This window comes from Mesoplodon densirostris, chromosome 15 (assembly GCF_025265405.1).
Source record: "Mesoplodon densirostris isolate mMesDen1 chromosome 15, mMesDen1 primary haplotype, whole genome shotgun sequence".
NCBI classification, from domain to species: Eukaryota; Metazoa; Chordata; class Mammalia; order Artiodactyla; family Ziphiidae; genus Mesoplodon; species Mesoplodon densirostris.
Window position 1 is genome coordinate 21,477,577 of NC_082675.1, and position 12,950 is coordinate 21,490,526.

Here is a 12,950-nt window from a genome sequence, read left to right on the forward strand (position 1 = left end):
ACTAGGTCCCACATGCCGCAACTAGCAGTTTGCATGCAGCAGCTGAGAAGCCGGTATGCCGCAACTAAAAATATCCCGCACCCAGCAGCAAAGATCCTGCATGCCTCAACTAAGACCCGGCGCAGCCGAATAAATAAATAAATATTTTTTTAAAAAATGTATCATAGAAAGCTCAATGTGAAAGCCAAATGTAAAACCATAAAGCTACTAGAAGAAAGCAGGACCCCAGGGAAGACACAAATGGCTCTCACCATAAAAGAAACTTGATAAAATGGACTTTGTGGAACTTGTGAAATTTTAAAATGTTGGCACTTCAGAAGACACTATGAGAAAAACCACAGACTGGGAGAAAATATTTGCAACACACAGAGAAGGGGCTTGCATCCAGAATATATAAAGAACTTTTAGAATTCAATAACAAAAAGACAAACAACTGAATAAATAAGTGGGCAAAGGATTTGAACAGACATTTCACCAAAAAAAAGATATACAGAGAGCAAATAAACACATGAAAGTACATGAAACATCATTAGGGAAATAAAAATTACAACCACAATGAGATATCACTACACACACACACTAGACTGGCTAAGTTAAAAAGATAGATAGTAGCAAGTGTTGAAAAGGATGTTACAAGGAACTGGAGCTCTCAGATGCTGCCAGTGGGAATGCAAAGTGGCACAAACACTTTGAAAAATGGTTTGACAGTTTCTTAAGAAGGAAAACATGCACCTCCTATATGACCCAGCCAAAAAGTTGTACACAAATCTTCATAGTAGTTTTACTCCTAGTAACCCCAAACTGAAACCACTGACATGCATATCCACAGGTGAATGAATAAAAAGACTGTGTTATATCCATACAATTAAATACTACTCAGCAATAAAAAGGAATAAACTACTGACTCATGCAACCTCAAAAGCATTATACAGAGTGAAAGAAATCAGACCCTTAAGAGTGCAGGCTGTTTGATTCTATTTACAGGACATTCAGGATTAAAGAACAGGCAAAATGAAACAATGGTGATAGAAATCCGATCCATTGTTACTTTAGGGGTGGGTTGGTGACTGGAAAGGAGCAGGAGGGAACTTTCTGGGAAGTGTGTCATAGTGTATAATATTGATAGAGCTTCAGGTTACACAGGTGAAGACACGTGAGAACACATCTGATTATACACTGAGGATCTGTGCATTTCTTTGTACATAAATCATCCTCAATTTTTTTAAATGTGAAAAAGGGGGAGTGGGGAACCCTGGTTAAGTAAACAAACTGAAACCTCCTTCCAAGCTGTAAAATGGTGTAGCTGCTGCACCCAACAGTGTGACAGGTCCTCAGAAAGTTAAACATAGAGTTTCTATGACCAGGTAGTTCTGCTCCTAAGGAGATACCCAAGAGAATTGAAAAAGTACATCCACACAAATACTTGTATGTGAATGTTCATAGCAGCACTTCCTACAATAGCCAAAAAGTAAAGACAACCCTAATTACCTACCTGGTGAATGGATAAACAAAATGCGGTATAGTCATACAATGGAATATTATTTAGCCATAGAAAGCCATGAACCTTGAAAATATTATGCTAAGTAAAAGTAGTCTGACAAAAAGGCCACATATTATATGATTCCACTTATATGAAATGTCCAGAATAGGTAAAGCCATAGAGACAGAAAGTAAATTAGTGGTTGCCAGGGGCTACCTAGGGTAATTGGGATTGACTGCAAGTGGGTATGAGGCTTCTCTTTGGGGTGATAAGAATGTTCTAGAATTGGACAGCAATGATGGTTGCATGACATTGTGAATATACTAAAAGTTACTGAATTATACAGGTTAAAATCATTAAAATGGTGAGTTTTGTGTTATGCAAAATTTTATCTCAACAAAAATTTTTTTCCAAGGTTCCTGGGATACCTCATCAGACTATATTATAATTGCCATATTAGGGTCTTATCCCCATCCTATGATACTTTGTTATAAATGCAGAATTGGGTATTCACTCCCAATCACTTCCGGGTCAGGTCAGCCCAGTCTGGTGACAAAAGCTTGGCATCTCTCACACCTTCTATCTCCTTTACAGTGCAATTGTGGTGCCCCAAGTGGGGTCCTTCCTACTAATTCCCTCGTCAGTTAGGGAAATCATGTTTTACTCTGGTGTTGGGATCCTTTTCCAATCTTTTTCAAAAGAAAGTGGGATGGGGTATCTTTTTTGTACCACCTCCCAGCTCTGGAAGGGCTGAGGGCCACCTTGCATCTGACTGCTCCTTCATCATCCCCTGTGAGACAGCCCCTCAGCCCTCTGGAATCATCATGGCTTGGTGGAGGAGACAACCATTCCTCCAACCTGCAAGATGCACCAGCCTGAAGCTGGAGTCCCACCCTGCCCTCCCCAGAGCCAACACACACCTCAGTGTTGCAGCCCCATCCATGTCACATGATTCCCCCCGCCAACAATACACCAGTCCGTGGTCCTTTTGGTTCACGAACCCTCTGAGACATGAATCCCTTCACTCATTCATCCATTCATTTCACACCAACCTGAAGGTTCCCAAATGCCCACCCCCAGTGGTCACCATTCTGTCACTTTTCTTCCCTTCCTTGGGTACTGAACACTGTCACATACCACTGTCACTTTGAGTGGAGACCTTTAAAGTTTGAAGAGATTTTTAAGCTCCTCCAAATTACAGTGAATATAGAGGCCATGTCCTTAAAACTTTACATTCTAACAAATAAGCTGTTGCATATACTGTTGACCCTTGAACAATGAGGGTTTTGGGGGTGCTGACCTGCCCTCAGCCAAAAATCCGCATATAATTTATAGTCGGTTTTCTTTATATGTGTTTCCTCCATATCTGCAGCTCTGCATCCATGGATTCTACCAGTTCTGATCGTGTAGTACTGTAGTGTTTACTATTGAAAAAAATTTGCATATAAGTGGACCTGCACACTTCAAACTCACATTGTTCATGGGTCAACTGTATAAAGAAAACTTTAGGGACTTCCCTGGTGGTCCAGCGGCTAAGGCTCTGCACTCCCAATGCAGGGGACCTGGGTTCAATCCCTGGTCAGGGAACTAGATCCCACACGCTGCATCTAAGAGTTTGCGTGGTGCAACTAAGAACCCATGTGCCACAAGTAAGATCCGGCCAAGCTAAAATAAATAAATAATATTTTAGAAAAAGAAAACTTTAGAAACTGAAGGGAAGAAATTCAACAAAATTTCTGCCAAATTAGGGTCCATTGTATGTTCCAATGAATAAGGTGAACACCTATTCATCCTTCAAAATCCTACCTGGGCATGACCTGCTGGAGGAAGCCTTACTCATGCCTCCTACATGGGGTTCATGGCTCTCTCAGAGTGACATTCATCCCTTGTACCACCATGGGTTATTGGGCATATCCCCCTCACAGTTACCTGTCAATTTACTCGTCTTGTTTATCTCCTCCCCACCACAGTTCCCCCTCTGTAGACTAAGGCTCTGCAATGACCTCATCTCTGAGTCTACAGTTGCCAGAGTGAAGCTGCTGCCCAAAGAGTGGCCCATAGGACAGCCAGAGCTTTTACAGGGCCTGTGAGCTAGTGCTCATAGTGACCTTCAAGCTAGGTGTGATTTGCTCCATTGTAGAGACAAGAAAATGGAGATGGGTTAAACCACTTGCCCATAGCCCACGGCTGTAAGCCGAGGAAGCAGCCTCCAGCACAGAACAGCCCACCTCCAAAACACTGTCAGCTGTGCCGTGAGCTGATCGTGGCGTGACGTCAACAGTTTATGCATATGGAGCCCTCCCACGGGCTGCGTCCACACAAACCGTCTCCTATAGCGACTCCACGAGTTACTCATTTCACAGATGAGGAAAAGCAGGAGCTGAGAACCTATGAAACTTTCAAGAGGTAACAAAGCTTACTGGGATCTGAACGCCGGGACCCAAAAGAATAACCATCACACAGCACAGCCACCTGGATAGTTTTCCCCCCCTTGCCCCTCCCCTTCCTCCTGCACCAGTGGTTCTCAGCCCCAGGGGTCATGCCCCACACAGGACATTGGGCAATGTTTGGAGACATTTGGGGTTGTCACAAGGGAGGGGGGAGGAGAAGAGATGTTACTGGCATCTAGTGGGTAGAGACCAGGGATGCTGCGAAACATCCTACAATGCACAAGGCAGCGGCCCCTCCCCCACCACAAAGATTATCCAGCCCAAAGGTCAATAGTGCAAACTAGAGAAATTCTGAGATGACCCAATTTAGAACAGCATCAACATACACGTGCATGCGCACAGGCGTGTGCACACATACACACACACACACACACATACACACACACACACAAACACTATACAGCATCCAGACCCCCATGGAATTTGAAGAGACCCATGAAAAAAGGGGAGGGGGTGGAGAAAAAAATGAAGCAAGCCCCGCCCACAAATGTACCACAGTCACCATTAACGTCATATTTATTGTTATTTAGCTGCTCAGGAAAACATATACAGGTATATACAATATGCATGAATACAGAAGACTGCACTTTACATATTTTTTTTAAAAAAGAAAGAAAAAAATAACACTCAATTTCATGAGCTATTGTCACAGTCTTCCAACCAAGCATTTCAGAAATGAATTTCTTTTAAGAGTCAAAAAGATTACAGGATTGCCTAACACACAGCAGAGTTAAGTTTTCATATTTTACATGTGCAATAACGTTTTCATATTCTTTCCCGAAGAGTTTTGCTATGCAGTACCGATTACCAGTGTTTGTGGAGTCTCGTGGGTTGGGTGTGTTTTTAATCTGCTTTTATTCTTTCCATTAAACCAAATTTAATGAAATAACATCCTTTTGCTTAAGGCTATTTTTAAAGCTGTTCAATTCTGGGGTCGTGGGGAGCGAGAAAGTTTAAAACTTCAGGGGTTTTCGAGGTTGCTAGGACCATGAGATGATGGCCATGTGCTGATGGACTCAACACAGGGCAAGTCAAAGACAGAAGTCAAGACACTTGGCTCCCCGGCCTTAAGCAATTAAGGAGAAATCATGCCTGTTTAAGAAATAAAAGGATGAAGCTCTCAAACAGCTGTACGTTGTGGAATCAGAGGGGGCATGGAGTTTCGCTCAGACTGTGGCTGGCTCTCCTGCAGCCCGTGGCAGGAGGTGGGGAGGGGGCTTTTCTTCACCTTTTCTTTCCTTTGGTGGCAGAACCCGGGGCTGAGTCAGCTCCCACTTTCTTCTCACTGATCAGTTCACACCACCTGCTTCTGCCTGCCCTCTGTGGGGGCCGGGGTCAACCCTGGTCAGACTGCCCATGCAAGAACCTCGGACCGTCCAGACTCAGACCCGAGCCGAAAAAAGCCGGCCCAAGGAAAGACAGGAGGGGGGAATGGAAAGAGACAGATTTTTCTGTACGCTCTTCTTCCTTTGCTGAAAAGTTCTTTGAAATAAACAACGTGAGTGTTGTACGGTGAGCCCAAAGCCTTCAGGTCACTTGCTAAAAAAAGCCGGGTCTGCAAACTCTGGGGACGTGGGGCGGGGGGAGGATGGAGGGGGCGCAAGGCTCAAAATGGCACATTTAGCAAGATGCTTGTTCACAGAAACTGAAATCGACTACAAGAGTTACTGATTTCGGTGAAGTGATATCAGTCACTTCTTGTCTGGCCCACCCTGGAATCTGGGTGCCTCCTGCCACCCCCATGAGTCACACAAGCCCTTGGGAGTCATCAACAGCACCCAAAGGTGCCCCCCACCCACCAACACTGGGCCTCCACTGACCACCGCCCTGGGAGGACCAGGTGACAGGCCTCAGCTGGGTCCAGGAGCCCTGCTCTCTGCTGCCCTGCTCGCCCAGTTGCTCCCTCACCTCTGCTCAAAGAAGCTATTCCTTCATGAGATGCACGGGATGTGGCTCTGGTTTTGCAACAGGCTGAGATTAAATCAAAAGGGGTAGGGAGGATTCCTGGGTTTAAAAAAAGGCCCAAGAATCAAAGTCACTAGTTCCAGTCCCTTTCTCCGTCCTCCAGCCCTCAGGAGTCTGCAAACCCCTGCAGAGAATACACACAGGCTTGGAGGAGGGGGGCTTGGTAGGCAGAGCCTGGGGGCTCCTTCACTCAACAAGCCCCTCGAAAAGTGCCGGCGAAAGCCTGGTCCTTCCCAGGGATGGGGGGCTGCCCAGGTTGGAGATGGAACGGGAGAAGTGGGGAGATAACCCAGTCCTGTTCCTTCTTCCCCCAGTGCCTAGCTGGGAACAGATGTCAGGAAAGGTCAGGGCTAAGAATTGATCCTTCAACTCCAGCACCCAAGACCCAGCTGACCTGGCCCTAGCAGAGCCGGGAGCCTGCAGCCTCTAGAAGCTCTGCAAGCTGGACAGGCACCATCCCCACGCGGACGAGGGCTGCTCGGCACAGCGTGAAAATTCAGAGCCTGGGCGTTTGTACAGAGGCCCAGAAAAGGAGAGAAAACACCACTGTTGAACATTCCGACTCCTTCCCACAGAGCGGACTGGATACGTCATCACCTCCATGGCAGTGAAAGGCAGCTTCCAGCAGAAGAGAGAACGGAGCTGAAGGCTGAGGGTGTGTTTGTGGGAACGAAAATATATCTCTATTTTCTTAGGGAACAGACAAAACAAAATCCCAGGCGGAATACCTAAGGGGGGCATTAATTGTTTGGCTCCAGCCTGACTGATGACAGTTGGGTGTCAATATATAATATTGTGATGACAATTTGACTCTCACCCGGCAATATTCCAGAACTACTATTCTCCAGGATTTCCATTTTAATAAGCAGTGAACAAAGCAAAAAAAAACAAAAAACAAAACAAAACAAAACAAAAAAAAAACAGGCAGTGGGGAGGGAGGTGGGGAGGAACAAGACTAAAAGAGAATAAAAAAGGAAAGCAACTCTTGTCTTATTATGAAATAACAATACTTGGACATACAGCAGCACGAAAATAAAACAAGGAAAGAGGTCATCTAAAAAACGTATGCCAAGATTACAGAAAAATGGGAATTATCTAGCAGGAAAAAGGCTTCAGCAAAAGTTTGCTAACTGCAGAAGGGTTAACACTGGTAACATACCGTGGCAGACAAATTTCTTTTTTAAAAAAATTTTTTGAGGTTTTTTTTTTTTTTTCCCTTTAAATTAACCCTTTCCGGTCCATATGCCACTAAGCAGGTACCAACCTAGAAAAAAAATCATCCACTCAGCAATAGTGGCCCTTTCAAATTAACAGGGCGGGTAAGGGTGGGGTCAGGTGGAGGGGGGAGAGGAGAGAAAAGGGGGAGGGAAGGGCCTGGTTGGAAAGGGGGTATTTCTTGTCAATTCAAGTTAGGGCGGCCACGAATGTCCCGAATCTGTTGGAAATGTCGGAGTGCAGGGACCGCCAGGTGGGCACGGAGGCTCGGGCCTTGGCATCGCCCACGTCGTCTGTGCAGTGGACAGACAGGCACTGCAAGTGGCTGCCGGGCTGGGTTGCCGAGGCCTTGTTCGGAGGGAGGTCGTGGGCTGCAGAGAAAGGAGGAAGAGAGGACGTTAGCTGCGTGCTTGACTCTGCAGGAGGCCCTAATGGGGGTAAAGTGGAAGAAGCAGAAGAGAGGCCATGTCCAGGCCCTCTTTTCACACCTAAAGATGGTCCAAGGAGATCTAAAGACGTTTGGTTCGAATCCTCCTGCCGTCACCTCTGACTTGGGCTGTGAGACCTTAGCTAAGGGAAGACCTCCTGTTGGGTCTGTTTTTCCCCTCCCCCTTGGGAAATAGGAGAGCTAGGCCAGATAAACTCAGGGTTTGTCACCTCTGATGGACCGCTAATCCCAAAAGATTAACTGGACCTGAAGTAAGTTGGGAAGGCTTCCTGGAGGAGACACGTCCAAACTGGGCACTGAAGGATGTATAGGAGTTCATCAGATACAGTGAAACGGAGGAGGGGAGGTTGTCCAGGTCTCGAATACAGCCCATTGTCTTGTCATCCTCCAGACAGACATTTGCTAAGGGCCTGCTATGTGCTGGTAACTTCCTTACACAGTGTCAAACTGCTCAGAGCCACAGAGACTAAGAGTGTGGACTCCCCAACCACACCAGTGCCCTTTGCCCCTCCCCAGCTGCTGCATGGTGATAAGGGTGAGGGAGTCTATTCCTCTCCTACACCCTCAATGAAAATCCCCTCAATTTCCTTCTCATTCAGTCACACAGCACCAGAAACAGCACAGACCATAGTAATGTTTGGATTAGACTCACTTGACAGGAAAGAAATTTGACAACCATTCACACCTTAGCACGAATTATATTAGAGAAGAACAAGGAATTGGGAGTCCTGAGGCAGGGAAGGAATGGAACAGTCATTTCAGAGGACTTCTAATTTACTGCTGCCCAGTGACCAATAGTTCTGTTCTGAGGCCTACTGAATCATGATTATTCTCATTATTCCTTTTTCAGGGCCTGACTCTCAGAGAGGCAAGGTGACCTGCCCAAGATCACACAGCCAGGATGGGACAGAGCTGGGTTTGAAGATGGGCTGATGGTGAACTTCTGACTCAGCAGAAGTGAGAAAAGCTGGAATTGGCGGTGGGGGCCCAGCTCCGGCCGAGGGAGCACACCCAGATACTGAACTCCATGACTGGCCCGCCCTCCTCAGTACACTGTGCAGGCCCAGCCAGGGCCCGGTGCCAAGCAGGAGTCACCCCGCCCATCCCGCCCTCTGGGATCCGCCTTGAGGCTTCCCCCCAGAGCTGAGCCATGGCCTGCAGAGAAAATCCTCTCAGAGGGATGGGCCCAGGCAACCAAGGCCAGGCGTGACTAACTGGGTTTGGGGTCCCCACCCTGGAGCCGCAGAGACACCCAGCTTTGGGACCTGCATTCTTGGGAGGAGCTGGGGCTGGGAGGGAAGATTCTCTCCTTTGCCTCTTCCTTCCTTCATTCAATTAATAAGCTGAGTCCCTACTGTGTGCCAGGTGTGGTGTAAGCCTGCAGATTCCAACAGGAAACAAGGCACTGTCTTCCTCCTCCTCCTGCATCTGACGGTGAAGCTGGGAGACAGTATTGTAGCACAGTCATCTTAGAGTCACAGACTGCAGCTTGAATCCAAGCCCCACCACTGTGTGGATGAGATCCAACAATTTCCCTCTCTGAGCCTCAGTTCTATTCACTGGCAAAGTGGGGGTGATGCTGTCTTCCTTGGGGTCTTGTAACAGATGTCCTGGCATAGAGAGACATCCCCAGACAGGGCTGCTGGGACTGTCATTCATGTCCAAGGTAGGGGAGGGGAGTCAGGAGGTGAGGGGTCCTTGCAACCAACTAGAAGCCTCCAAGCCTTGTCCCTTCCTTGAGACTGGCCAGCTGGGCATGTTCCTGCCCATAAATCTGGAGTCTTTGTACCCATTTCATGGACGGGGAAGCTGAGGTTCTGAGCCTGAGGTTCCCAAGTTGGTTAGAGGTGGTGGAGCTGGGATGCTGTGACCCCAGCTAGCTAGAGATACCAGATTCAGGGTCCCCTCACCCACAGTGGGCCCTGGATTCCAGCCATGCTGATGCACAGCCCTCACACCTCTGCTCCTGAGCCCACGCTTGCCTTGCTCCCAGTGACACCCTGCTGCTCAATACCTGCAAAAGGAATTTTGTTCTGAACATTGCAAGATCTAGATTGGGGGAAGGAGTAGCATCTGTCAGAGAGAGAGAGAGAGAGAGAGACAGAAATTCTGAAAGGAGTTCCTTATTTCACTTTAGACACATTACTTCAAGGAGCCAACGCAGCAATGCTTGTGCCCATTTTACAGGTAGGAAACCGAGGCCCCTTGCCAAAATTTGCAACAACTAAACAAAGACAAGACCCACACGTGAGCTCCTGACACCCGGCTCCCTTGCTCTGTGGCTGAAGCACCAGGAAGGTAGACACAGGAGTACTAGGGCTCTCATGGGAGCTGGGTTTGCTCAGCAGTGGTTCCAGACTACTCCAAATGGCCAAATTTCCTAAAGATGTTTTATTCCCAAGTTCCAGACGACTCAAACGCATTCCGTGCGCCAAAACCACAGACAGCTGCTCTCCTTACTTGGGGTGGATTTAATAAGGGTGTTGCAGGCACACAGTTGGACACTTCCGTGTATTATCTAACTCCATTCCCCAGCAAGCCCGGCAGCTGGGTGACCCTTCTCCCCACTTTAGAGGGGGCACCTGGGGCTCAGAGAGGGTGAGGGCCTTGCCCCACATCACAGGGCATGGGCACAGGATTCCCCAACCTATGCCTGAAACAAACAAGCGAGTCTGGTATCCACGGGGAATGTTTTTAGGAGAGAATATGACTCTTCAGTTCTTGACAACCCAAGCATGACCAAACTCATCCTCCCGCAGGATTCGTTCCAGCTGGGGGGACCCAACACACCCTAGGACTGTGGCTCCCCTGGGCTGCCGAGTGGCTGCCAATAAATCAGTCCCACGGGAGCCGCCTCAAGTCAGGGCCTGCCCCGGCCTGGCCCAGGAGAGGCCCTCCATCCCCACTCCTCAGGGCAGCAGGCATGCCGGCCCCCACACCAGGACCCAGAGATAAAACCGCCCCCTTGCCCGGCTCCCAGGGCTGGGGAGACCCTGGAGGTACTCAGTGCCCGGCACTGGCAGACACTGCAGAACCTGATGGGTGTTGTCCTGTTTTCCACTGTTGGCTGTCAGCCTCCCCTATCAGACTGTGGCTGTGGGGGGGAGGGGCAGATTTGGCCTGTTCAGCTCAGCTGGGGCCTGTGCATTGACTGTGAAGGGCCGCTCAGCCCTATTTGACAGATGGGAAGACTGAGACCCCAAGGGACAGGGAGCTGCCCAGGGGTCACCCAAGGCCAGGTCACCAGCTTTGGGACCGGCCCTCTCCTGTTAGCCCAGAGTTCCCCGCAGATCAGGCCGAGATGGAATCCCGGGTCCCCCAACCTTGGTAGCTGGCCCCCATTTCCTCATCTGTAACTTGGGGATGGTGATTCTCATGGGCCTGGCTCAAGGCAGCTGGGGGAGGCCATACAAGAGAAAGAGCTGATGACGCCCTGACTGGGGGTGGTCAGTTCCTGAGGCAGGGGTGACATTGACTCAAAATGTATGACCATGAGGTGCCTCACCCCGGGCAGCACAGGAGCTGAGATGAGAGGCTTCCTGGCGTGCCTGCCCAGCAAGGAAGGACCATGGGGCGGTTTTTAAGGTCATCCCCCTATTGGCCAGAACAGACCACCTGAGTCCCCAGGCACAGGGGCGGGGCCTGGAGCTGGGATGCCTCGCTCTTCCTTCCCACAAAGTCTCTCCCCGCTCTTTCTCCATGTACACAAGCCCTGGCTGATCCATCCAGCCCCTTCCCAGAACCCCCTCGCTGAACGCTGCAGACTTGGTATCATGCTCTCCGGGCACCGGCTGCTTTGGGCTCACCCTGCCACCAACATGAGACCACATCAGATTTTGTCTTCAGTGCTTCCCTATCCACAAAGGGGATAGTAAATTCCACAAAGGAAAGGAAAGAACCTTGAGCCCGTGCCCATAAAGTGACCGCGTGAATAACGGATGGAATTCCACTCCTCCTACGGTTCCACAATGATCATGCCTACCGTTTGGGGAGCACGGACTTTCGTGCATCACTTCAGCTCTCAGAACCTCAGTCCTAGGAAATGGGGGAAATAATAGGACTGGCCCTCATGGAGGCAGTTACGAGGATTAAGTGAAATGATCCATGTAAAGTGCTTAGCACACGGTGCACTCCCACCAGCACCAGGACTGCCTTGTGTGGCTGTCGACCAGCCTGCAGGGACCAGCGGGGCTGGGACGGCTGGCTGGAGTGCTAACTGGGACGGCTGAGTGACCCTTTGGCTGGCCACGGCTGAGGTAAAGGGAGAAGGGGAAAGATGTGCATGTCTTTACCTGGGGACATCTCATTGTTAGTTTCACTTCTGGAGGTGCCACCCGTGGAGGGGGCTGAGTTTTTTTTTAAAGTCAGCAAAACAGGCCTTGTCACTGCCTTGCCCTGCACTCAGTATCCCCGGGAATGGGTTCCAGTTTGGGTGGGCCACGTGCTCAGGCATCCTCAGCTCCAGGGGGGGAGGGGGTTGGGGTAGCTGCCGCCCCCCCACCCCCAGTAGCTGAAGTGCTGCCTTGGTGGTACGCACGGCCACCACTCTGTCCTCAAACCCTCAGAAAGGGGACTTCTGCTGGGTCACCTCCTGTCCCTCTGCCCCCAGAGGGAAGGCCAGATTATGGGGGTCAAATGTGGGCTCCAAGTTGCACCCAGGTCAGGGGCTCCCTGGGTGCTAATCCAGGGTATAACCTAAGCAAGGTATTAACCTGGGCTGTAAAATGGGGACCTACTTCACAGGCTTGGAGGACGATGAAGTGAGATCACATGGGTGAAAACTTCAGCACATGATGAGCCTTCAGAAGAGGTTAGTTGCTCTTAGGATTATTATAGTTACTATACTTTAACAGCCCAGGGCTTTGGAGGCAGGCAGAGCTAATATTGCCGCACACCCGCCTTGTGCGTGGGGCAGTTTCTTCATTTCCTTGGGTGCCAGGGACCTGCCCCACCCCCTGCCCTCCGAGGCTGGGAGGCCCCCCGGGGTGCGATCCCAGGCAGAGAGGCGAATTAGAATTCCGTGAGTATTTTTAACCTGAAGCTTATGTAAGGAGCAGTGTGGGCCCCAGAACACAATAGCGAATGACTCTCGCAGGCTCACCCTCGCCAGATTCCGACAAAGGGAAATGTATTTTGGTTTTTCCTTTATTTGGACCTGGCAGGGGGTGTAGGGGGGGAAGACGCTGGTGTCTGTGACAGCTGCCACTCAGCTGGGGGCTGGGCCACTGCGCCCGGAAGCAGAGGCAGGCCGGCCGGCCTGGAAGCCACAGGGCTGAGCCACCTGTTCTCGGCACCTCTGTCCTGCAGCCCGGGAGTCCCTTAGGGCCCCCAGACACATCCACGTCCCCCCAGAAGCTCCTAGCTCCTAGTCCCCATCTCCAAGAAAGGCCGG

The 12,950-nt window shown here is 49.7% G+C and overlaps 1 protein-coding gene across 1 annotated transcript in view; it reads right to left on the reverse strand.

Annotated features, from left to right (window-relative positions):
• Positions 1–4,468: 4,468 nt before the first annotated feature.
• Positions 4,469–12,950, reverse strand: part of MN1 (MN1 proto-oncogene, transcriptional regulator) — a 47,282-nt gene continuing 38,800 nt past the window's right edge. Inside the window, exon 2 of the mRNA XM_060119446.1 lies at positions 4,469–7,481. Coding sequence (XP_059975429.1) covers positions 7,300–7,481 — 182 coding nt within the window. The 3' untranslated portion in view covers positions 4,469–7,299. The remainder of the gene's footprint in view (positions 7,482–12,950) is intronic.